General features: G+C 40.7%; 1 protein-coding gene across 3 annotated transcripts in view; it reads left to right on the top strand.

The window, feature by feature from the left end:
- The window catches only part of pop1 (POP1 homolog, ribonuclease P/MRP subunit), a 68,649-nt gene that overhangs the window by 1,312 nt on the left and 39,979 nt on the right, over positions 1 to 27,358 (top strand). For all 3 annotated transcript variants that reach the window (XM_069922548.1, XM_069922547.1, XM_069922546.1), the window contains exons 2-8: positions 5,330 to 5,408; positions 7,746 to 7,877; positions 18,287 to 18,391; positions 20,839 to 21,011; positions 24,020 to 24,268; positions 25,476 to 25,563; positions 26,545 to 26,732. In XM_069922548.1, coding sequence (XP_069778649.1) covers positions 5,348 to 5,408; positions 7,746 to 7,877; positions 18,287 to 18,391; positions 20,839 to 21,011; positions 24,020 to 24,268; positions 25,476 to 25,563; positions 26,545 to 26,732 — 996 coding nt within the window. In that variant the 5' untranslated portion in view covers positions 5,330 to 5,347. The remainder of the gene's footprint in view (positions 1 to 5,329; positions 5,409 to 7,745; positions 7,878 to 18,286; positions 18,392 to 20,838; positions 21,012 to 24,019; positions 24,269 to 25,475; positions 25,564 to 26,544; positions 26,733 to 27,358) is intronic.

Here is a 27,358-nt window from a genome sequence, read left to right as displayed (position 1 = left end):
GCGTGACTGCCGTGGCGCCGGGATTGGGGTTGCTGGAGTTGTGTCGCCAGGTGCGGCCACTGCTTCGCTCAATTCCCCAACGGCGTTGTGGACAGACTGGCCTGAGCTGGTGGGGTGGTGCTGGTCCCTCTGTTCAAGCACATGACCTGGGGGAGAAGGAATAGGGGGAGGTTGGGTTAGCGGTGGTGGGTCCCTGGATGGCAGCGTCGGCGGGTACTGGGTCGGCAGCAGCGGTGTGTCCCCGATCGGCGGCGGCGGGACCGTGGTCGGTGGCGGCTGCAGAGGTTGAGGTCAGGGGTGGGGTCTGGTCGGACGTTAGGGTGAACGTCATTATGGCGAGGGTGGGTTGTACCTTGCGCTCTTGGCGTCTGCCCCGTAACGTCAGGCGCTGCCACGCGGTGGAGTCCTCGCTCTCATTGGACGAGAGCTCTGAGGAAGAAGTGTTTGAAATGGAGAATGGTGATATGTCTTCACACGAGGCATGGTGTTTGATGGCAGCCATTTTGGAGCGACAGACTGCAGCAAAGTGGCCGTTTTTAAGGCACTTCTGGGACCTGGCTTTTCTCGCCGGGCACTGGGACCTGCTGTGCTTGTTCCTCCCGCAGAAATAACACTTTGGGCTTGCATCGGGCAGTGTAGCGGCAGTAGTAGGGTAGAGGGAAGGCATCCTACTTGCATCAGAGTGTGGAGTCCAGCCCCAAGAGTACATGTCCATACTTAAGACCGCAACCTCCATCGTCTCTGTGATCCGGATCGCGTCCTCTAGGTTTTCTCCCCCGTGCTCTAGCAGGCACTGCCTCACCTCATTCGATCGAACCCCGGCCACATAGGCATCCCGAATCAGATCGTCTGTGGTCTCCGCAGCAGTTCTGTCTGTGCAGGCCCAGTCCCTGCCCATTGCCCTTAGTGCCTGAATATAAGCTTTACAGGAGTCACCGGGCTGTTGCCTCCTTGTAGCGAGTTTGTACCGAGCATAGACCCTGTTCACTGGTCGCTCGTAGAGCCCTTTCAGCACCTTCATGGCTGCGGCGTAAGTGGTTGCGTCCTGGACACTCTGGTAGACTCTCGGGGACACCATAGTCATCAATATTAGTAGTCGACGGCTGTCCTCTATCACGGCAGGATCAGAGAGCTGTAAGTATGTTCTGAAGCACCTCACCCAGGGCTTAAAGTCATTTGAGGCTATAGCTGACTGTGGGTCGAATGTCGAGGCGTTCCAGCCGTAGCATACGTTCCATCCCTTCAAAATTTATTTTAATAAAATTGTAACGCGCGTCGAAAGAACCAAAGACTTGTTGATCCAAACCAAGGCTTTTATTAACTAAAAGACTGGAGCATATCACAAGTAGGTCGACCAGTCCAGAATGACCTGGTCTGGCTGGGAGCAATCCTTTAAGACCTGCCAGTAGTTGTGGCTACACTCTCAGCCAATCACAGTCATCCTACACTCTTTGGCTTGGCTTCGCGGACGAAGATTTATGGAGGGGGTAAAAAGTCCACGTCAGCTGCAGGCTCGTTTGTGGCTGACAAGTCCGATGCGGGACAGGCAGACACGATTGCAGCGGTTGCAGGGGAAAATTGGTTGGTTGGGGTTGGGTTTTTCCTCCTTTGCCTTTTGTCAGTGAGGTGGGCTCTGCGGTCTTCTTCAAAGGAGGTTGCTGCCCGCCAAACTGTGAGGCGCCAAGATGCACGGTTTGAGGCGTTATCAGCCCACTGGCGGTGGTCAATGTGGCAGGCACCAAGAGATTTCTTTAGGCAGTCCTTGTACCTTTTCTTTGGTGCACCTCTGTCACGGTGGCCAGTGGAGAGCTCGCCATATAACACGATCTTGGGAAGGCGATGGTCCTCCATTCTGGAGACGTGACCCATCCAGCGCAGCTGGATCTTCAGCAGCGTGGACTCGATGCTGTCGACCTCTGCCATCTCGAGTACTTCGACATTAGGGATGTAAGCGCTCCAATGGATGTTGAGGATGGAGCGGAGACAACGCTGGTGGAAGCGTTCTAGGAGCCGTAGGTGGTGCCGGTAGAGGACCCATGATTCGGAGCCGAACAGGAGTGTGGGTATGACAACGGCTCTGTATACGCTTATCTTTGTGAGGTTTTTCAGTTGGTTGTTTTTCCAGACTCTTTTGTGTAGTCTTCCAAAGGCACTATTTGCCTTGGCGAGTCTGTTGTCTATCTCATTGTCGATCCTTGCATCTGATGAAATTGTGCAGCCGAGATAGGTAAACTGGTTGACCGTTTTGAGTTTTGTGTGCCCGATGGAGATGTGGGGAGGCTGGTAATCATGGTGGGGAGCTGGCTGATGGAGGACCTCAGTTTTCTTCAGGCTGACTTCCAGGCCAAACATTTTGGCAGTTTCCGCAAAGCAGGACATCAAGCGCTGAAGAGCTGGCTCTGAATGTGCAACTAAAGTGGCATCGTCTGCAAAGAGTAGTTCACGGACAAGTTTCTCTTGTGTCTTGGTGTGAGCTTGCAGGCGCCTCAGATTGAAGAGACTGCCATCCGTGCGGTACCGGATGTAAACAGCGTCTTCATTGTTGGGGTCTTTCATGGCTTGGTTCAGCATCATGCTGAAGAAGATTGAAAAGAGGGTTGGTGCGAGAACACAGCCTTGCTTCACGCCATTGTTAATGGAGAAGGGTTCGGAGAGCTCATTGCTGTATCTGACCCGACCTTGTTGGTTTTCGTGCAGTTGGATAATCATGTTGAGGAACTTTGGGGGACATCCGATGCGCTCTAGTATTTGCCAAAGCCCTTTCCTGCTCACGGTGTCGAAGGCTTTGGTGAGGTCAACAAAGGTGATGTAGAGTCCTTTGTTTTGTTCTCTGCACTTTTCTTGGAGCTGTCTGAGGGCAAAGACCATGTCAGTAGTTCCTCTGTTTGCGCGAAAGCCGCACTGTGATTCTGGGAGAATATTCTCGGCAACACTAGGTATTATTCTATTTAGTAGAATCCTAGCGAAGATTTTGCCTGCAATGGAGAGCAACGTGATTCCCCTGTAGTTTGAGCAGTCTGATTTCTCGCCTTTGTTTTTGTACAGGGTGATGATGGTGGCATCACGAAGATCCTGAGGCAGTTTACCTTGGTCCCAACAAAGCTTGAAAAACTCATGCAGTTTGGCATGCAGAGTTTTGCCGCCAGCCTTCCAGACTTCTGGGGGGATTCCATCCATACCTGCTGCTTTGCCACTTTTCAGCTGACTGTGGGTCGAATGTCGAGGCGTTCCAGCCGTAGCATACGTTCCATCCCTTCAAAATTTATTTTAATAAAATTGTAACGCGCGTCGAAAGAACCAAAGACTTGTTGATCCAAACCAAGGCTTTTATTAACTAAAAGACTGGAGCATATCACAAGTAGGTCGACCAGTCCAGAATGACCTGGTCTGGCTGGGAGCAATCCTTTAAGACCTGCCAGTAGGTGTGGCTACACTCTCAGCCAATCACAGTCATCCTACACTACCATCTGTATATATGTTCATGTACACATTGGTGATAGAATCTGTACTATCACAGGCGGGCTACCCTGGTGTGGCAGTTTAAAAGCGCCTAATGTCTGCACGCACTGTGGTTGAAGTAAAAACTCAATGCTAGGGAAACTCAGCAGGTCAAGCAGTCTTTACTCTATATAGCAAAGATAAAGATACATAACCAGTGATATGAGCCCTTCATTAAGGTATGGAAAAGAGTAGGCATGAGCCTGAATAAAATGTTGGAGGACAGGGGGAGGAGCACAGTCCCAGAGGCAGGAGGGCACAACAGCAAGGAGGGGGAGGGCTCTGTGAGTGGAGAGGGAAGGGGTAAAGAGATGGAGGAAAGAAAAGAGAGGGAGAGTGGGGAGTTGGCTAGCAGATACAGGAGAAGTCGAAGTTAATGCCATCCAGTGCCCTGACATTAGCATCAACTTCTCTGGTTTCTGCTAGCTGCTACTCCCTGATCTCCCTCCCTTCACCTGTCTTCTTTCCTCCAGCTCTTCATTCACAGAGCCATCCCTCTTCCCCCTGCTTGCTGGTGTACCCTCCCTCTGTCATCCACATGTTACCTCCTGCCTCTGGGACTGTGTCCCTGCTCCTCTCTCCATTATTTTATTTGGGCTCATGTCGTCATTTTTGACATGATAAAGAACTCAAGCTTGAAACTTTGGTTATGTATCTGAAAAACACAATGCTGGAGAAACTCAGCAGGTCAAACAGTGTACTTTATAGAGCAGTTCTGTGTAGATAGGTTTTGAGTTGGGTGTAAAATAAACTGAGCCAAGCTTTAAAGAATCTTCATTTATTGTTGGTTCATGGAAATAAAACAGAAAATGTTGAAAACCCAGCAGGTTGGGCAGTTCTGTGTAACACAAAACCAAGTTAATGGAACATATTGAAGATCCTTCAGCCTGTTCTGGTCAACATAAAATGTTAATTCAACCTCAAAATGTTAATTTTTTTTCTCTTTGTATAGATTTGCATGACCTTCTGAGTATTTCTAGAAGTTCCTGAGTTCCAGCATCTGCAGTATTACGAATTTCATTGGGTTGAATTTACTAGTGAAGTTGGCAGTTCAGGGAGGACTGCCGATATTTACCTCCGAGTTTGGAGACGTTGATGTTAATACTGCCACTCTCCAACCAGATGGCATTACCTTGATCTTTTCTTTCTTACCTTATCTCCCTTTCTCCAGGTCCTCTCCTCTCTCCAATCAGCAGGCAACCCCTCCCCATCAGTTCTCAGCTTTTTTTTCTCTTCTGCCCTCCCACCTGTATCCACTTGTGACCTCTTGCCTGTTGGCCTTTGCTCCTGCCCCTTCCTCACTGCTCTCCTTTTGATTCAGGAGCCTGCCTGTTTTTGCTCATACCCGATGAAGGACCCAGGCTCAAAATTTTATTTACCTTTTACTTCCTGTGAATGCTGCATGGCCTGCTGAGTTTCTCCCACACTTTTGTGTGTTGCAGTAGATTTGCTGACCACTGTTTTGCTTTCATGTCCATATTAAGTTTGTTTAATATCCCTAATGTTTTCTTAGTATCCTGGTATAACATCTATTTGTGCTTGATTTTGTGTAGAGAACAAAAAAGTGCATGTGTGTATGGGTGCACATTCATCTGCAGTAAGATTTGTTTTCCTTTTAAGATTGGGGGAATTGCAAGTCAAATGTTTATTCTGTCAGCTTTCAGTTAGAAGCTGGAGATGGAATGAATTGCACTTACCACTGAGTGCCTTAGCAGGTCACTTGGAAGAATATTTTAAGATCAACAGAAGCAGCCCATACCTGTCCATTTTAACAAATTGATTCTGATGAAAGGTCATCAGCCTGAAGTGTGAACATTCTCTCTCTCCACAGGCACACCTGGACTTGTGGATGTTCAAAATTTTCGATTTTAATTTTGGTAAAGAACCTGGAGGCATAGAGTTAAGACCAGGTAAGCGTGAGTGGTTTCCCTCTCCCTCTTGGCAATGTCTGTTAATCGCTAAAATACAATTTTCTGGGACTTTTTGAAGAGATGACGGTGAATTCTTGAGGGTAGGGCAGTAGACGTTTTCCATGTGGACTTTAGCAAGCCTTTGTGGAAGCTTGTCTATGAGATTTGATTATATGAAATCAAAGGTGAGCAGGCCAATTGGATACAAAAGTGGCTTGGTGATAGAAGTCTGAGAGTGGTTGTGGAGGGATTTTTTTTCCCCAGATGAAGTTTGCTTGTGACCAGTGCAGCAGAAATCGGTGCTGCATTCACTATTCATTGTCTGTATTAATGATTTGAACGACAAAGTAGTTGACGTATTGGCGTATAATGCCAAAGATATGGTATAGTATAGTGGATAGTGTAGAAGATTATCTAAGATTACAACATGATCTAGATTAACTGGAAAAGTGGACCAAGGAATAGCAGACGGAATTTAAGTCTTGAAGGTGTTACATTTTAGGAAGTCAAACCTGAGAAGGACTTGTATTGTAAGTGGCAGGGCCTAGAGAGTGTTGTAGAAGAGAGATTTGGGGGTACAGGTACATAGTTTCCTGAAATTAATAACAGAACAAGACAAGGTGATGAAGAAAGCATTTTGCTTCCTTGCCTTCAGCAGTCTGGGCATTGAACAGAGGAGTTCAGACATCATGTTACAACTATACAAGAGGCTGGTGAGACCGCTCTAGGAATATTGTGTGTAGTTCTGGTTGCCTATCTTAAGAAGGAAGTCACTAAACTGGAAGGGGAGTGGAAGAGATTCACAAGGATGTTACAAGGCAGGTTGGAATTATAAGGAGAGACTGAATAATCTGGGTCTTTCTAAGCTGCGGGAGGTTGAGCAATGACATAAATGTTTATAAAATCCTGAGGGACAGATTAGTCACAATCTTTTTCCCAAAGTAGGGGAGTTCAAAATTAGAGGCATAGATTTAATTTGAGATGGGAAGGATTTTAAGGGGATCTGAGAAGCATCTTTTACACACAGGAAGGTGTGTAAACAGAACAAGCTGCAAGAGGAAACAGTAGAGGTGAATGATAATTATGATATTTAAAAGTATTTGGACAGGTACAGAAATAGGAAAGGTTTATTGCAGGGTGGCCAACCTTTTAAAATTTTAATTTAAACATATAGCATGGTAGCAGGCCAATTCTGCCCATGTGTATGTACTGGGGGTGTAGGTTATTTAGGTGGCACAGACTTGTGGGCCAAAACACAATTACATTTACCTCAAGATGGCAATTTCACAGTTTGGGCCAAATGACCTGTTTGTGAGCTCTAGAATCTGATTGATTCCTGGGTTGAAAGGTTCTCTTATGAGGATGATTGAGCATATTGGGCCAGTACTTTCTGATTGAAAGAGTGCAGAGAAGATTGACTTGGATGTTGCCGGGACTTCAGGAACTGAGTTACAGGGAAAGGTTAAGCAGGTTAGGACTTTATTCCTTGGAGCATAGAAATTGATGAAGGTATGCAAAATTGAGGGGTGTAAACAGAGTAAATTCAGATAGGCTTTTTCCACTAAGGGTAGGTGAGATACAAACCAGAGGGCATGGGTTAAAAGGGGAAAAGTTTAGGGAGAACGTGAGAAGAAGCCTTCACATAGAGTGATGGGAATGTGGAATGAGCTTCCAGCTGAAGTGAATGCAGGCTCAATTTTAACATTCAAGAAGACTTTGGACAGGTACATGGATGGGAGGGGAATGGAGGAATTTGGACTGGATGCAGGTCAGTGGGACTACGCTGAATAATAGTTTGGCCCAGACTGGAGGGCCTTTTTCTGTGCTGTAATGTTCTATGATTGAAGAATAAGAAGTGATTTTAAGATTCTAAACAAGTCAAATGCAGTGGGAACATTTCTTTTAGAATGGGAGTGTTGATCTAGGGATAAAAGGTTACACATTCAAGATTGAGGAGGAATTTATTTCCAAAATGTGACTTTTTGGAATTCAGTATTCAATAGATCTATGGATACTATTAACAATATTAAAGGCTGAGATTAATTTTTAGTGTTCATGGCATCTCACCAACCTAGTCAGTAAGAAAGTGGAATCGAGACCAAGGGGAAAAAATTGCTGGAAGAACTTAGTCAGCCAGCATCTTTGGAGGGAAACAAGCAATCTACATACACAGCCAGCAAGAATTCCTCCAGCTGTTTGTTTTTTCACCAACTGCAATCTCCTGTGTATCCAAGATCGGATGAATTGTCTGTTACTGATATTTTCTTGAAGTTTTCATTGCATTCTGTTCGTGTGTTTAAATACTGTGAAGGTGTGTGTGTTTTTTTTTCAAACAAGCCATGTCTGGAATCAATCGCAAGGAAAAGAAATATGCTAAGAAGATGAGAAACCAACCCAGCAATGTCATCTTTCCGTCATCTGATCCAGGGGCTGGTAAATCTGGAATAGAATCAATTGAATCTCAGTCAGGTAATCCATAAGATGGCTTGTTTACAGAGCTTTAATAAAGTGTACTCTGTTTGAATAAAATGAGATTTCAAGCTGTATACACAGGTATTCCTAAACTTTCATATGTGTTCCATTCTGATTGACGGGTCGTATTTTGAAATGGACGTACATCAGAAATGCTCGGAATTGAAGGAGTCACATGATGGAGTAGTGGTCGGGAAAACCAGCCCTCTCCAGGAAAATAGGAAAAAAGCAAAGCAAAACAAAAATTAAAAAAGTTGCCGGAGTAGAAGAAGGCCTTACCTGCACGAAAAAACAGGATGTTGTGGTGGCGAGGAGCACCCGACCCTCGAGGTCAGTGCGTGCCCTGCGGAGTCGTGACCCACCAGCCGGTACACTACAAAAATGGCTCTCGGAGCCAAACAAAAGTGCGCAACTGCGCATGCGCGAGGAGTTGTGCGTGCGCAATCAAAGGAGAATGAGGAGGGGGGCTCAGCAGAAGAGCGGGCTGTCACAGAGTGAACAGCTGAGGGGCGCCCGACACCATGGCACTCAGCTGGAGGACGAGGAAGCCAGCAGAAGAGGGAGAGATGAAACAGACGAGGGAGATAGACGGAGGGATGACCGACAAGAAGATCAACGTCTGGAAGCACAACAGACGAGCAGCCCAGGAGGGGAGGAACAGCAACAAGAGGCCCAGCAAGAAGAGGCCCAACAAAGAGATACAAGCAGCTCATCAAGAAAAACAGAAGAGACACAGACACAAAGAAGAGAAGAAGACACAAACACAGGTACAGACACAGAAGAGGAAGAAGAAGACCAAGATCTTCACAGAGAAATAGAAGGTAAAACTCATGGACAAAGAGAAATAAAAGGTAAAACTGATGAACAGAATATAGATAAAGTTTATTTTTGAAGAACAAATGAGATCACAAAAAGAATGGTTAGCATTAGAATTTAATGCAATTAAAAGGAAAATGAAAAGAACAGAAGATAAAATGCAAAGGTTAGAACTGGTAATGACAGAAATAGGGAAAAGAGTAGAGAATGTGGAAGAGCGGGAAACGGCTGTAGAAATGGAAGTGAATGACTTAAGAGAAAAATTGGAAAAAAGTGACAAAAAAATTTAAAGAGACACAAGAGTTGTTATCTCAGAAAATTGATATGTTGGAAAATTATAGTAGGTGAAACTACAAAAATAGTGGGCTTGAAGGAGGGTGAAGAAGGCACAGACATGAAGAAATTTATAAAAGGATGGACCCTGAAGGTCCTGGGAACGACAGAAATGCAGGAAGAAATGGAAATAGAAAGGGCACACAGAGCATTAGCTCCGTAACAGCAGACACATCAAAAACCAAGATCCATCCTTAAAATTTTTGAGATACACGACAAGAGAAAATATACTGGAACAGGCAAGGAATAAAGTTAGAGAAGATAATAACCCATTGGAATACAAGGGTCAAAGAATATTTTTTTACCCAGACATAAATTTTCAACTCTTAAAGAGGAGGAAAGAGTTTAATACAGCGAAATCGATTTAATGGAAAAAAGGTTACAAATTCATATTAAGACATCCAGCCGTGCTTAAAATATTTATACCTGGGGAGCAAAATAGCCTGTTTTCGGATCCAGAGAAAGCGCAAGATTTCACAGAACATTTGCAGGACAGGAGAAGAGATGAAGAGATGTAACAAGAATGAAGAATGGCGATAAAGTATATATAAAGATGTAAAAACAATGTATATTGTAAAGAACTAAATAGGGAAAAGAGAAGGGAAGGAAGGGAGTAAGGGGAGAAAAAGAAGAGAGAGCTGTTATATGTGTTTTTTTTAAATAGTGTTTTCTGGAGAGGGCTGGGTAGAGGGGGAATAACCGCCACTTCAAAATCAGTTGACGCTGTGAACGAGATCGCAATCCAAATGAAAAGGGGAGTTGTGGTTGCCCGGCAAGAGATATGGGGCAACTCAGAGAGGGGGGGATCTTTTTGGGGTTAAGGTATTAGTGGATATGGGAACTGCGGGGGGTACTTTGTGGTTTAAATGTGTTGTCATATATTGTGCAATAAGAGAAAACTAAGAGATGAAAAAGGGGATGGAGGTGGTGAAGAGGTGGAAAAGAGGTGTATGCAAGATATAAGATGGCCATGTTGAACTATATGATTATAAACATTAATGGAATACATAACCAAATTAAAAGGAAGAGGCTACTAAATTTATTGAAGAAGGAAAAATAGATATAGCATTTGTTCAGGAAACGCATCCATCTGAAGTGGAACATAAATTAAAGAGAGACTGGATAGGATACGTAACGGCAGCATCCTATAATTCAAAAGCTAGAGGTATAGCCATACTAGTTAACAAAAATGTACCAAACAAAATAGAGGAGGAAATAATAGATCCGCCAGGGAGGTATGCAATGATAAAGTGTCAGATATACTCAGAATTTTGGAATTTGCTCAATATATATGCGCCTAACGAGGAGGATCAAAAGTTTATGCAGGATATTTTTTTGAAGATTGCAGACACACAAGGAAATATATTGATAGGAGGGGATTTTAACCTTAATTTGGACCCAATCTTGGATAAAACTGGACAAAAGACAAGTAAAAAGAATAAAGTAGCCACATTTATGGTTAAATCAATGCAGGAAATGAAACTTATGGATATATGGAGGAGGCAACACCCAAGAGAGAAGGAATTTTCATATTATTCGAGTAGGCACAAAACTTACTCAAGGATTGATATGTTTTTGTTGTCACCCCATATTCAAGGGAGAGTTAGGAAAACTGAGTATAAAGCTACTATCAGATCATTCACACCTGTTATTAGCAATAGAACTGGAAGATATCCCACCAAGAACATGTAGATGGAGATTAAACTCCATCCTACTTAAAAGACAGGAATTTAGGGAGTTTATTGAATGACAACTTAAAACATATTTTGAAATAAACACAGGATCAGTGAAAGACAAATTTATATTATGGGATGCAATGAAAGCCTTCATTAGAGGGCAGATAATAAGTTATGTGACTAAGATGAAAAAGAATTACAATCGGGAAATAGGGCAGTTGGAAAGGGAGATAGTAAGTATAGAAAAGGAATTAGTAAAAAGGGATCATATAGCGAAAAGGAGAGAATTGGCAGACAAAAAAATTAAATACGAAACATTACAAACATACATGGTGGAGAAGAACATAATGAAAACAAAGCAAAAGTATTACGAACTGGGAGAAAAAAAAACACATAAAATATTAGCCTGGCAACTTAAAACGGAACAAGCTAAAAGAACGATACTGGCACCAAGGAAAAAGGACAAACAAATTACATATAATCCAACAGAGATTATTGAAAATTTTATGAACAATTGTATCAAACTGAGAATGAGGGGAAAGATGGATAAAATAGAGAAATTTTTAGCTAAAATTGAACTGCCAAAATTGCAAGAAGAGGAACAAAACAAACTAATAAAACCATTTGAAATAGAGGAAATGCAGGATATATTAAAAAAATTGCTGAACAAAAAAAACACAAGGAGAAGATGGATTTCCAATAGAATTTTATAAAATTTTAAAGTTATTAATTCCTCCTCTCCTGGAAGTAATGAACCAGATAGAAGAAACACAAAATTTGCCAGATTCATGTAAGACAGCAATAATTACAGTAATACCAAAGATGGGGAAGGATCCATTAACACCAGCATCATATAGACCAATATCTCTACTTAACTCAGACTATAAGATAATAGCGAAATTATTAGCAAACAGATTGGCTGACTGTGTACCGAAAATAGTAAAACAAGATCAAACTGGATTTATTAAGAAAAGACGAACAGCGAACAATATCTGCAAACTTATTAATCTAATCCACGCATTTCAAGAAAATAAGAAACCAACAGTGGCGTTGCTCTGGACGCAGAAAAAGCCTTTGACAGAGTAGAGTGGAATTAATTATTTAAAGTATTACAGAAGTTCAATCTACCAGAAGAATATATAAATTGGATTAAAGCATTGTATAATAGACCGTTGACGAAGGTAACAGTAAATGGATATGTATCGAGTCACTTTAAATTAAGTAGGTCAACTAGTCAGGGATGTCCATTATCCCCCTCTTTGTTCGCCTTAGCAATAGAACCTTTGGCAGAACTGATAAGAATAGAAAATAAAATAAAAGGGATAAAAATAAAGGAGAAGGAATATAAAATCAGCTTATTTGCAGATGACATCATAGTATACCTAGCAGAACCAGAGATATCAATAAAAGAATTACATAAGAAATTGAAGGAATATGGAGAAATATCGGGGTACAAGATCAACGCAAATAAAAGTGAAGTGATGCCAATGAGTAACACAGACTATACAGAATTTAAAAAAGAATCACCATTTAAATGGCAAACACAAGCAATCCAATACCTAGGGATCAGGTGAGATTATTTAAGCCACTTTTACAAACTAAATTATCAGCCACTAATAAAGAAATTGCAGGAAGACTTAGAACATTGGAAAGAATTACCGCTAACGTTGATAGGGAGGGTAAACTGCATTAAAATGAACATGTTCCCAAGGATACAATATTTATTTCAAATGTTACCAATTCCTTTAACAGAAAAATTCTTTAAGGAACGAAAGAAAATAATAAGGAAATTCTTGTGGAAAGGGAGGAATCCAAGGGTAGCGTTAGATAAATTAACAGAGAAGTATAATCAAGATGGTTTGCAGTTACCAAATTTTAGAAATTATGATCGAGCCACACAATTAAGGTACTTATCAGATTTTTACCAGACAAGGGAAAAAACCAGACTGGACTAAGATAGAACTAGATAAAATAGGGGAAAAGGTACCGGAACATATACTTTATAAGTGGGATGAAAAGCTGGTGCAATATAAAAACTCACCAGTACTGCAGCATTTACTTAATACATGGAAGAAGATCCACTTAGAAAGGAAAAAAATGAATGATCAAATACCAAAATTACTATTGACGCAAAATCCGCTAATCCCTTTTACAATAGACAACCTTTCCTTCAGAGAATGGGAGAGAAAAGGAATCAAAAGAATAGAAAATTGTTTTTTGGGAAATAATTTATTAACATTTGAACAGTTGAAGTACAAATATAGAATAACTCTTGGTACAATGTTTGCATATCATCAATTGAAAGCTTACTTAAAGGAAATTTTGGGAAACAGCTTGAGATTACCTGAAGGAAGTAGCTTTGAATACGTGATTACAGACACAATGATAATTAAAAGATTTATAACCAACATGTACATTAAGCTGCAAGATATGGAAAATGAAATAAACTATAAACCTAAGCAGAAGTGGGAAAAGGATCTAAACATAAAGATAAAAAATGAAGTATGGGAAAAGTTATGTTCTGGAACTATGAAGAATACAATAAACACAAGGTTACGCATGATATAATATAATTAGTTACACAGGGTATATATTACTGCTCAAAAATTTTTTAAAAATGGGATTCAACATTATCGGATAGATGTTTTCGCTGTAAGAAGGAAATGGGAACAACATTACATGCAACTTGGGCATGTACGAAAGTAAATACGTTTTGGGAAGAATTAAATCAGATACTAAATAAAATTACAAAAATAACATACCAAAAAAAACAAGAGATATTTCTTTTAAGTAACATAAGAAGTAGAGAATTAGGCCTCAAATTAGATAAAGTGCAAAAAATATTCATTATAATAGCCTTAGCGATAGCAAAAAATGTATAATGTCAACTTGGAAAATGGAAGTGAGCACGAGTATACAGCGAAGGTACATGGAAATTAATAAATGTATTCCATTGGAAAAAAATAACATATAATTTAAAATATAAAGTCATAATGTTTGAACAAATTTGGGAACCATACATGGAACATATCAGAGAGAGCTTGCCTATGACCTCCATCCCCCAAAATGCGAATGAAGACAAAATTACTAGATTCAGTGTGTAATAAATAGATGACGCATTTTTCTTGTTTATTTTTCTTTGTGTGAAGATATTTTATGGTTTTATTGTATTGTATATATTGAATATGCATTTTGGAGGGGAGTGAGTAGAGGGGAGGGAGGGAAAGGGGAAAAAAAGGGGAGAAAAGACTATGTAAATTTAATGAGAAACGTTTGTACATATTTTGGTTGTTATGGTTCATAGTGTGAAAACTAAAAAAAAAGAAATGCTCGGAATCCATGTTATCATTCACCAAATACAACATGGCAGCCACCAAGGCCAGCTCTTGTGAGAGATTGGCCACCTCTGCCACCCTCTCACGAGAGGCATTATTTTCCATAGATAGGCCCTGACTTTCACTGTTAAGCGCAATTTTTATATTTTTTCGGTCATATGTGTGAATGGCCGTAAATTGTGTAGGTGGTAAGTCTATTTGAGGAATGTCTTCCTTTAACAAATCCTACCTGATCTGGAGGTATTAATTTTGGTAAATACTCACCCAATCTATTAGCTAATGCTTTTGCTAGAATTTTATAGGCTGCATTCAGAAGTGATATTGGTCTGTATGATGTCTCTACCTTTCTTTGGTGGCAGTGTAATGATAGCAGTTAAAAAAAAGTTCTGGTGGAGTTTGGGTCCAACACATCCATCAAAAGAGGCATCAACAGATCTTTACATTATCTTTAGAACTTAGGAGGAATCCCATCTTCTCCTGGGGATTTATTAGCTTGTAAAGTACCTAAAGCTTTCTCTATTTCTTCCCTTGTAAAAGGTGCATCTAAATCATTTCTTCATGTCATTCTTAATTAAGCTGCTTGATTTTGAATCTGTATTGGTCAGTGCTGCCATGTACTTTTCTGTTCATCTTTCCACCCCCTCTCTGCCCCTGCCATTTTCCACTTTCCCTAGAACATTGCTGTCAGTATCATGACATGGCAGGTGATGCTCTCCCCTCAACCCTTGTGCTTACACAGAGACTGCTCTTGGTAGTTCTGATTTGCATATTCTCATTATTTTGTGTTGGATATAGTCTGGAGTAGTGGAATGCTCAGAGAACTCTAGGTACAAGGTGAAGTCAGAGATTTATAAAATAAAGGGCATAGACAAGATTGCAGTGTCTTTCATAGGGTAGTGAAATCTCAAACTAGAGGACAAAGATGTAAGGTGAGGGGGAAGGATTTAAAAGAAACCCGAGGGCATCTTTTGCACAACATTTTTCTGCCTCTCATAAGGTGATAGGTGTATGGAAGGAGCATATTAAAAGACAGGTACATGAATATGAAAGATTTGGAGGGATATGGGCTGAATGCAAGCAAATAGGACTCTCAATTAACTGTCCAATTGCTGATCACATTGCTTTTTTGTGAATTTTATCTTGTTTATTCACTCTTATAATTCAATTAAATTTGCTATTATTGTTTTTCTTTACCTGTTTCGCTGCAGCAATTAAGAGTTTTGGGTGCATATGTGATCTTTGTTACAAACACAACAGCAGCAATAAAGATTAGCCCAGACGGTGTTATATTTAAAATAATATTTTTAATTATTAATTAACAATTATATAACACCTAATTTATCTAAACTTTATTAAATTTATATATAATTATATAACTTAAATTTTTGCTATGTACAAATATATATATATGTGTGTAATACCCAAGCCACTACAGCTCGAGGCTCAATTCTTGAAGGGCAGTTCCAAGTTCAAAGTTCAAAAATTCAGTGCTGACACATGGGCTTGAGATTGATGTGACACGCAGGCTGTAGGATGGAAAGAGCAGTTCATGAAGTGGGAGAAAGAGACCCGGTGTGACAAAAGGTTTTTTAACTCATGAAAACCCTTGTTCCAGGCACCTCAAATAAATGTCCTTTTTAGATGAGTGCTTTCTTCTGCAATAGAACCCTTTTTGTGCATCATTCAAAATGGAGTACAGTATTTAAATCTGGTCTCTTAAAATGGACAATCCTACACAAATAAAATGAACTGGAAAATGGCGGGGGAGGTGGGCAGATTGTCACTCATCACTAGCTTGGGTAGACAACTTGACATGCATGGAGAGGTTTCACAAAGGGACAATTTCTCTGCTGTATATTTCTCTAGCTCTGACTTCGAGACTAATCTGTAATTGTCAGCTTGGATTTTTCAATTTGATTTTTAGTTGTTCTGGCTGAACAAATTGTGGCATCTAATTTTTAGAACTTAAAATTGTTGACCTGGTTTTCCTTGGCATTTACCTGCAGGAGCTGCTTTCAGCCCTGATTTACCACAGTTTACAAACAAAGAAAGAATACACTCACTAGTTTCTTTCAGCACACCGTGAAGTCAACTTTCTTTTATTCTTCACTAGACACAACATTACATTGTTCAGCTCTGCAAACCCCACCCAGCCAGCTCACTGTCACACGGGTGATCCTGACACTCTCACTCTCCTCCTGCATCTGAGATTCATCACCCGTATATGGATGCTTACCCCCGCACGTCGCATCACTTAAGTGCTCAGCGGCAGCCAGCACTGCTCTCCTGACAAAGATGAGTGCACAAACGACATGCTAATAATTTTCCTGGGCGGTGTCTGTTTAATCAGCTAAAGAAAATAAATGTCACCGCGGAATAGAACAAAGGGTCATGATGGGAAAGGGGCACATTGGAGCATCGAGAACTGTAGCCTCATAACTTCCAGTGACCGGGTTTCAGTCTGAGCACTGCGTGGGATTTTTGCATTCTTTCTGTGATTTGCGTGGGTTTCCTTTGTATACTCTGGAGTCCTCACACATCCCAGAGGTTGGGTGGTTAATTGGCCATTGTAAAATGACCCTGGTTTTCAGCTGAACAGAATTTGGGGAGAGTGGCTTGGGAAGGTGGAGAGAATAAAATGGGATATGTGTATGTAGGGGATTGATAGTTGGTGTGGACTTTGTAGGCTGAAAGACTTGATTCAATGCTGTACGACTTTAGAACACTAGTAGAACGTAGACCAGTACAGCACAGGAACAGGCCCAATTAAACTAAAACTGCAGCTTACGCATGATACATATCCTTCTATTCCCTGTACATCCATGAGTGTCTAGAAGCCTCTTAAATGCAATTATAGTATCTGCTTCCATCACTACTCCTGGCAACCCATTCCTTCTAATCTCTGTGTTTTAAAAAAAATGGCAAGAGATGTAAATACAGATTTTCCCCAGACATCTCCATTAAACGATGTTTCCCTTCTGCCCCTGCACCTGATATGCATATCAAGTAATTTGTACTCTGGAGAAAAAGATTCTGACTGTCTACCTTATCAATTATGGAGTATTATGTACCAGACAGCAGCAATAGAAATTCACCAAGACAATGGTATCTTCAAAACAATAATTTTTTATAAATAACTATTAATAATATAACACTTCTTACTTAACTCTAGCTTAACCCCACTATGCAGAAATGTATAAATGTGGGTGTGTTTGTATGGCAAATCCAAAACCATTACCGTTCAGGCATAATTCTGAAGAGATCATTTTAAAGTTCAGTCTCAGAAAACTTTTGTGTTGAAACTCAAAGTCTTTAACACTATCGTTCAAAAGTTCTCACACTCACAAATTCTATGTAGGTTTGTTTTCAGAGAATTATTTCTTCATCGGAATGATTTTCCCCTCTTGCATGGAGGTTTCAGAACTTGTGTTTTCTTCCACTATGATTTCACAAACCCAGGCAAGGATTACATGAAGTGGCCATGTGAAAATGGACATGGTGAAACTGTCCTCTTTTACAAAAGACAGCTGAAGTGGCTTTTCCTTACCACCGATTTTGTGCATCTCCCATGATAAAGAGAATACACCAAGGATAGTACCTCTCTAACCAGAGGCTACTGCATTTCTGACCTCAGATGAAAACTAGAGTAATATTAAAAATGTCTCCTTTTTACATAATCACATAACATTGCTGTCTTTGAAGTTTCTTAAAAACAATTCAAAGTATGAATTATGAGCAAAGGACTCGGGCCCTGTTTGAGCTGGTCATTGAATCAAGAACTTGCACACCAAATACTATTGTCTTTGTTTCATCGAAGAATCACCATTTTTTATGGCTGTTTACACAAACAACTTCACAACGGTTTAGCGGACATTTTGACTTTCAGAATAGTTTCTGTATGTAAGGGTCTGTGATGTCTGTGTGTGTCCTTGTCCACCCACAAAGCCTTTTCTAAGATATTTTATAACTGAAGATGAATAATAACATAATTCTGTCACATGGAGCAGTTAAAATGAATTGTTTGCTTATGGAGATGGAGAGATTTATTTTGGAGAGGCAGCCCAATGACTGCCCTTCCAGCCCACAAGCCCAAATTCACTCAATATGATGTTGCACCAAAGCAGGTTTTTGGGTTTGAGATCTGTCAGAAAGTTTTAAAAAAAATTTGGGAGGGTTTTAGTTATTTTTGTAATAAGAAAGGTCTTTTCTAGCAATCGTGTGATTTTTTTTTAACTTTGGATTTCAGACAGCGATTGTAGAAATCAGCAGAATGGTTCACATGGAGCATATTGCCACCAAAGCCAAGGAAGTGATCGTAAACATTTGGAAAATGTTCCCAGATTCTTAAATGGTAAGTAAGTACTCTTGCCTGGACAACAACAGCTTGTCGTAAAACACAAGGCTGCAGATACCAAACGACAGCTTGTGTTTGTACAAATCCAATGTAAAGGATTGCATTGATATGAATCACAGCTTGAGATGTTAAGGTGCAGAAGACTAGTTCTACAGAGTTCTTAAAGGAGAAGTGGTGAGGTTAAAGGGGGAAAATTCAGATTTTGGGCTCTTGGCACAGCTGTCAATAGTGGAGTGATCCATGTTGATGAAGGGGACTGAATTGGAGGAGTGTTGGAGGGAATTAGAAATGGGGAGCTACAGAATTTAATTCATTACTGGAACAAATGCAATTTCAAATTCTGTTTCTCAATGTATTTATCTAATGCTTTTTGAAACCATTTTGAAGAATAAAACATGTTGCAAGCTTTATTTAGAAAGTTGCACCTTGTCGGTGTATTACTTTGAAGTTAATTATAAATGCAAATTCTGATCAAAGCAACAATTCCTCTCTGTTCATATGTCCTCACCACATGTAAATGTTTAATCGTTATACACTGATGTACTCCATAAAGACTGAGTGGTTTGGTGTAAAGTTTCTGATGTTCGATTGGTTTGTGCACAGCTGGACTATATTGAGTTTGAACCCAATTTATTCTGCCGCCACTACCTCCCTCCCTCCTATCCCTTAGAGAGATTTACAGTTTAGGAGTGATTAACTTGTAAGTAGCATCCTGGCAAGTATAGAGATGATCATTTTCTTTATTTTTTCAAACTAATAAGAATGCTGCACCCTTGGGGACTCTGGGGGACCCTGTTTTGCTTTTCCTTCTCTGACTGAAAGGCACTTCAGGCAATTTCTGCCGATGGCGAATCTGTCTGCCTTACAACAGACAAAAGCAATTTTGTGTAATATGACATTTTTTACTACATGACCATAAATTGAATCTTGAATCACATTTTCCATAAAACTAACCAAAAGAGATCACTGCAGAATAATTTAATAATTTTTCCAACCTTAGTTCTTTGGGCGTTAAACTAGAGGACCAACAAGGTGCTTCGATGTTTGGTCCTAGAAATTGGATCTATAATTTTGTTCCTAAACTTTCTGTGAATTAATACATCCATATTTGGAAGGATTTTATAATTAGTTTCCACACTTGTAATCAGAAGTTTTTTTGCATTTAAAACCAACTGATGAGTAAAGTGAAGTTAATTTCACTTCAAATTTGTACTTTTCTTTTAACTTTCTATTTATGCATCCTAGGAAAATTAGCTTCTTAGCTCCTTCCATCCATTCTATTACAGTCATCCTTTCCTAGAAAGATTAGTAAGTGCAGGTAGGGGCCACTTAAAATTCCCTTCTCAAAATTACAGAAACAAAGTATGGGACAAAGTAACCGACATTCTCCCATCTACATCAGACGGAACATTTAGCACAACGCTACAACAGTGCCAGTGATCCCAGTTCAAATCTGCTATCTGTAAGGAGTTTGTACGTTCTCCCCATGTCTGCGTGGATTTTCTCTGGGTGTGCCGGTTTCCTCCACTCTTAAACATACGGGGGTTATAGGTTAATTGGGGTATTTGGGCGACACAGGCTTGTGGGCTGGGAAGGGTCTGCTACTGTGCTGTATTCATTTAAGAGGAGGCTGGATGAGTACAGGGATGTGAGGGGTTGGAGGGTTATAGGCATGGGAGTGGGTAGGTGGAACTAGTGGATTTTCACGTAAATCGGTGCAGACTAGAAGGGCCAATAAGGCCTGTTTTCGTACTGTAAATTGTTATGAGGTTATATGTGTAAATTTTTAAAGAAATGATAGATATGCATTTTAAACAATGTTGGTGTGATCATTTCAGGTATTGTGTTTCTGCTGGTAACTAAGTGGATTCTGGAAATCCCACAAGCAAACGTGTCTCTGTTATTGCGTAGGGAGGTGTAAAGCTCCAAAATAAATTTGTTCAAATCTTGATACAGACGTTTGTTCTGGTTTGTGTGATCAGCTAGAGGATTTGAGCAGCCAACATCATGAAGGACTTCCATCACCCTGGCCAGAGCCTCTTCTCACTGCTACCTTTGGATGGAATGTGCATAAACCTGGAGACCAACACCTCCAGGTTCAAGAACAGTTTCCAAAGACTAGCAGGCTCTTGAACCTCCCCTTGTTACGCTAATCACCGATGGCTCCGACACCACAAAAGTACTGTCTGCACTCTTGCAAGGACACTTTTTTCTTGCTCAATAACTGTGAATATTTATTATCTTTCTTCTTTTGTGTATGTTATCTCCTTTGAATTTAATGTAATTTATTGATTTTTTTGGTGAAGTACTTGTTCAGCTGCATCAATTAAAAATGTTGGTATATATGTACAATGTACCGTATATACTGTTGAATAGGACGATCTTGCAAAACATCAAAATGTCACAAAACATTTTGTCTTTAACGTGTGTTTTTCACATTACAGCAAAAGACTTTGCTCAATACCGGGCTGCAGAAATCAATGCCATGTTGAAGGCAGTAACGCACAAATCTAATTCTCAGTTTCTGCAGTCTCTGCCACCACATTTTCGTAGACGAGCTATGAGCAAAAATGTTAAACGTCTCCCTCGAAGGCTTCGGGAGATTGCAAATAAAGAGGTAAATTTATTGCAATTGGATCCAAGTTCTCAGTATTAGAAATGATATTCTGTTTGAAGTGAAGAGAATTAGTTAGTTAGTTGCTGTGAGTGCAGTGATGGTGGGTTATATTTACTTTAAGGTGGAAGGTAGATTTGGATGGATAGCTAATAGCTACAACTGTTAAGGACGTTTCAGTTTCTAATTGTGTAAACCCGTTGGCTCAGATGCCACTCGTTCAGCAAATTTTATATTCCCACCCCTCCATTCGGTGCCCCAGACTATCCTTCCAAGTGAAGCAACGTTTTCTATGCGAGTTTGCAAGGGTCACTCACTGCATCCGGTGCACCCGATGTGGCATCCTCTCTATCAAAGAGACTGGATGCAGACGAGGATATCACTTTATGATGCACCTTTTGCTCTGCCTGCTGCAATAGCAAGAACCACCCAATGGTCAACCACTTCAATTTCATACCCCATGGCCACACTGACATGGCCATTGCGTTGTGTGCTTGCAGGATGAGGGCACATATAAACTGGAGGAGCAGTACTATTCAATCTTGGCACTCTCCAACCATATAGCATCAATATCGACCTCCAATTTCCAGGTTATCGTACTGTCCCCATCCCTCCTTCCCTTTGCTTTCTCCTGCACATCATCCACACCTCCCTTCCTGCAGTTTCACACACCTTTCCTTTCTCCTGTTAGAGAGTAATTTTCCCAGTCTGCAACCCCCCCCACCCCCCGGCACTCCCAACCTTCTTGGTTAGGTATTTGCCTGATTTGTTGGCATTTTTTAATGAAGGATTCCAGCCTTCAACCTCGACTGCTCATTGCTTTCTGTGATGCTGTGGGACCCGCTGAGCTCCTCCAGCAATTTTGTATGTTGCTCCTCCAGCAGATCTTATTTTGCTCCAGATTATAATATCTGCAGTCTCTTGTGTCTCCAGTAGATTTGCATAATTTCTCATAAATATTTTCTTGGTGTATAGCAGGTAAACAACTCATGGTTTCTGCAGCTGATATAAAAACGCAGTGCTGGAGAAATTCAGCTGTTCAAACAGTGTGCTTTATATAGCAAAGATAAAGATGCAGATCCAACGTTTTGGGGCTGACCCCTTCATCGATGTGAGTTTTTACTTCAACCATAGAGTCCACAGATTTTCATGTTTTATTTCTGCAGCTGATCCCTTGTTACTATTATCTCATATTGTGCTTGATAGACAAGTTGTTAGTTCACCATTCTTAAAATTATAATTTTTAAAATATGTAATTGGTGGAGAGAATGTTATTGAGCAGCTGGTAAATTTAGTGGAGAAATAGCAGATGGAATTTTAATCCCCTTAAGTGTGAGGTTATGACTTTTGGGCAATCGAATGTAGAATGTACACCGTGAAAGACAGGACTTGAGGGAGTATTGAAGAACTTTGGTGTATGTCCTTGGATTACTAAAGGTGGCAGCACAGGTAAATAAAATGCTGAAGAAGGTACAAGAGATGGTGGCCTGAATTAGCCTGGTATAAGTCCATGGAGAGCCTAGTGCACATTTATGAAACTTTGGTTAGGCCATGTCTGTTGCTTAATGCACATTTCTGGTCACCGCACTGCAGGAAGCAGGTGTTTGCCCTGGAGAAGGTGCAGAGGAGATTTCCTAGCATGCTGCCAGAGATGGAGCTTTTCAATTACGAGGAGAGCTGGATAGACTTGTTTGCTTTCCTTGGAGTGGAAGAGAGGGAGAGAGGATGAAGCTGATAGAGGTATATAAAATAGAGTGGTGTAGACAGGGTTCGGTGATAACGTTCTCACTTATGGAGATGTATATAATACCAGGGGACAAAGATTTAATATGAGGAGTAGAAGGGTTATTAAGGGTGGTTGCAATTTGGAACTTATTCCTTGAAAAAAATGGTAGTGACACGTACTCTCCAAACATTAGAAGTTGACAACTTGAATTGGCAGGACATCAAGGCAGTGGATCAGGTACTAATAAATTGGACCAGTAAAGATGGATACTTGTGGCCTTCTCCACATTGAAGAGGCTGGTCTCCAACTAGGAATCGCTTCATTGAGTACCTTCACTCTGTCTGCATCAATGACCGGGACCTTGCAGTGATCATTTCAATTCTGTGCCCCACTCCTGTCTGTCCATAGCTTCTTGTACTGCCAAAACCAAGGTTGCCCATAAATTGGAGGAGCAAAACCCAATTTTCCATCTGGGCACTCTCCAACCGGATGGCATTAAATTTAAATTTAATCATTCAGCATGGTAGCAGGCCATTTCGGCCCATGAGTCTATGCCTCCCAATGTGCACCCCATTAACCTACACCCCTGTACATTTTGAATGATTGGAGGAAACCAGAGCCCTGTGGAAAACCCACGCAGACAGGGGGAGAACATACAAATTCCTTAAAGGCAGCACGGGATTCAAACCCTGGTCCCTCTTAGTCGTGCTGTAAAGGCGTTGCGCTAACCATGATGCCCCTAACATTGACTTCTCCAGGTTATGCTGGACCATCCCCCATTCTCCTTCCCATCTCCTGTGTCTCTTTTCCTCTACTCTCCACCCCCTTACGTCTCCATTCACAGAGCCACTCCCTTGCCTCGTTTGCTGGTGTGCCCTCCCTCCCTTATCTACTTATTACCTCTCGCCTGAGGGACTGTGCTCCTCCCCCTGCCCCTCCCCCAATATTTTGTTCAGGTGCCTCCCTACATTTTGCTCATACCTTGAAGGGCTCAAAACTGAAACGTTGATTATGTATCTTTATCTTTGCTAAATAAAATATACTGTTTGACCTGAGTTTCTCCAGCATCGTGCTTTTATTTGATGGTCTGTATGAACTTGGTGGCCCAAGAGCTGTTTGTTTTGTTTCACTCTGACTCTACACCCATTTTGTGTTATAATTGGTTTGAAATAACTGAGAAAGTCATTCTAAGATGTTCTGCATTCAAACAGATGTTTGTTATGCAGTCGATGTGAACAACCTGAAGCCCTAATTGAGCTGCTCACTAACCACAGATTTTCTATAGATGGAAAAGATTGCCCATTTGAAAAAAGAGCAGTCCAAAAGCAAGTCTCGCAAAGCCCGTCGACGACATGGGAATTTGTTGTTGGAATTTAACCGAAGACAAAGGAAAAACATTTGGCTGGAAACTCACATATGGCATGCAAAAAGATACCATATGGTCAAAAAATGGGGATACTGTTTGGCCAATAAACCGACGGGTAAAAGTTACAGAGCATGCTACCGTGCTATGACCCAGCAGTGCTTACTCCAGGTACCTTTCAATTATTTTGTGAAGGAGAATTGCCTCATGACAGCAATTTGTTTTTTTTCAAAAGTCCTTTTAATAATTTAGAAATTAACTTCCACTGGGGCAACACAGTTAGTGTAGCGATTAATGCCACTCTGTTACAGGTCCAGTGTCAGGGGTTCAATGACTGTAGGGAGTTTATACGTTCTCCCTGTGTTTCCTTTGGGTGCTCCAGTTTCCTCCCACTGTTCAAACAAAAACCATACCAGGGTTATAGGACAATTGGGTACAAAACAGACTTGTGGGCCAAAAGGTCAAAGCGGGCTCATGGGTCAAAGGAGCTTGTTCTCATGCTGTATATCTACATTAAAATAAACACAGAAAAGTTGCTTTAAAATGTGATACAGTCAAACCCCTGGTATCCGGCACCTCTGGTGATTGGTAGAAGCTGGATAAGTGAATTTTCCGGCTGTTTGAGGTTGCATGATTGGCAAACTAACATCGAGGCGTGCCAATTATAAACTTCCGTTTTTTTTTAACCTGTTTATTTTCTGCAATTTTTTTACCGCTTTCTTGAGGCTGCCAGTTGCTTGATTCCGGATAACAGACACCTGCTTATTTATCAGCCTACTCTACCTATAATAATGCACAAGACTGAACACTTTAAGTCAAAGGAAGGTTCTCTCAGAAATGCATGGGTGGGAGAATTCTTGTTGAATATTGAATATATGCCAGCATTGCATGGTTCACAGTTCAATGACTTAATTGGAAAGTCTGGACAAGGTTATAATTTATTTCTTCCTGCATCTTAAATGACCCTAATCCCTTAATCATTTTGGGCTTTTTTAAAACTAATTTGTTTAATCCAGCAATGGCCTTGAGGGCCACTCATTTTAGAATGTAAAAGTTTGACTGCATGAGATTAATTAATTTACTAACAGCACATCTGGTGTGTTTTAATGGATTTGTGAACCGTGTTCAATTCTGCTCCAAAAAATAATTATTGCAGTCTGCAGTTGGACATTGTCCACTGGTTTTTTGTCCAAAAAAACACTGCTCTACCTCAGATCAAAGGGAATTTCTTTTAAACAAAGCATGGCATTTCCCATTAGATTTTCTAGATAACTTGCAATCGTGCTATGATTCAACTGAGTAAGACATTTAATCCAAACAATTTAATCAGTGAATTATTCTAATTTTAAAAGTATATTTTCTAACCCTTGTCTTTCAGGATTTGTCTTTCTATTGCTGTTTGGAGCTGAATGGAACACAGGACAATCTCTTGAAGGTCCTTGCGCCTTTGAGTAGCAGAGAAGCGGGTATTCTTGTTATTCTCAAATCCAGATTGAAAATTCCAACATTATTTTCCTTTTATGTTGTTGTTATTTCTTGATGTTAGAGACAGCGCAGGATGCTTTTTGATGTGCATTTGGTGTAATTGTCAGTAAATCCTATCAATCATAAAGAATGTGCCAAATATGCCAGAGCAGGAGGTTTACAGCGCTTTTGGGAGCCACGTGGGTTTGAATTACTGTATCTTTGATGCCTGTCCCTAATTTCTAGATTCTTCTTGCCTATCCACTCAAGCTGGTTAAATGTCCTACACCTTTGTTCACTGATATTTGCAGGAACATTACTGCTCCTTCCCTCCCTGGTCAGAAGCAGTCTTAAGATGAGGAACCAATTTGCTTTTGTGGTTTTTACACCTCCTCTCTCCTCCCCAATCACTGAGAGAGCATGCTGGGAATGAGCCTTGCTGCATCTCTAATTCCACTCCCTCCGTTAACGACTTTCCGTTTTCCAATCTACCTGAACATTATAAATTTTGACTTGCAATATTGAATGTCTCATGTTTATTTAGCAATTGTTTGTGGAGGGAGGGGTGAGGGGGCGTAGTAAACTGATTTTCCCCCCCCCCACCCTCCTTTGGCACCAATCAATCACCTCCCTCTGTCCCCAACTGCATTCCTCTACCACCTCCCCCAACTTCATCTGTCCATCATCCTTTATCCCAATACCCCTACTGGCCCTTATCTCACCCTTTCCACAATTGCACCGGTAATCTCCCCATTTCATCAAAGTCCTGATCTGAAGCATCAACAGTTCTTTCTTTCCAAATGACACAGCTCGAGCCACTGAGTTCCTTCAGCTCATTGTTTTTTTTGCTCCAGATTCCAACATCTTCAGCCTCTTGTGTTTGTGATTTTTTTTTCCAATCGCCGTTATTCAACAAAAACCGAACATTTATGGATGCATAAAATGGTCTTGTATCCATCCACCTGATTGTTGTGGTGCTGCAGGTACAACATTTGCCTCTGTGGACTGCCTGTCTGGGAAACGTCAAGGCTCATTGGTTCTTTATAAGGCCGAGCAATATCCTGAGAAGCCACTGGGTCCTATTACGTTCCTATGGCGGCCTAGAGCTGTGTCTGAAATCCATGCTGAAAACAGACAGCTTTGGATCTGGGCCCATCCAGCACTTAAAATGGTAATTAATTTCTACTTGGATATTTTATCAGGGGATTTTGACAAAATATTATAAATTAAATTTGTAACCACCTACAACTTTAATTCATTGCAATAATTTGAACAATATAAACTTCAGAATGTTGGAAACAGCAGGAATAGATTACTTTAAAACTGTTGATTGTGTCTGATCTGTTGGAAGCAGTTTGACCAATTTGACTGGTTGAGAATTCTTCCTCTACTTTTCCATCTCCTTTTCCTTGCTAAAATTTACCCTCTGTGTGATTATCAGTTTAATTTCATTCAATATCTTTTTATTTTTTTGTCCATGGGAAGCCCTTTGGAATGTTTTGTACAGTGGAAGTTCTACCAATGCAAGTAATACTTCATGAAGAAATTATTCACGTGGACATGGGTACTATCGTATAGATTTAATCCATTAATATCTGAGGTGAATTACAGCCATCTATTTCTAGGGAATCTGGATAAACACACAAGGTAGAATGTGATGTAAGGATAGTGAGAGGAAGAGGTATGGAAGGAGGCATTAAATAAAGATGATTGAATGGAGACTCATCAAGATGTGCACCAATGACCCATTTCTGTAGGCTTTCAGGTTACAGCAGTTTTGTGTATTCCACTGCAATC

Source organism: Narcine bancroftii, chromosome 2, assembly GCF_036971445.1.
Source record: "Narcine bancroftii isolate sNarBan1 chromosome 2, sNarBan1.hap1, whole genome shotgun sequence".
NCBI lineage: Eukaryota > Metazoa > Chordata > Chondrichthyes > Torpediniformes > Narcinidae > Narcine > Narcine bancroftii.
The sequence above is the reverse complement of the archived record's forward strand: the minus strand, read 5'-3'. Positions and strand labels throughout refer to the sequence as shown.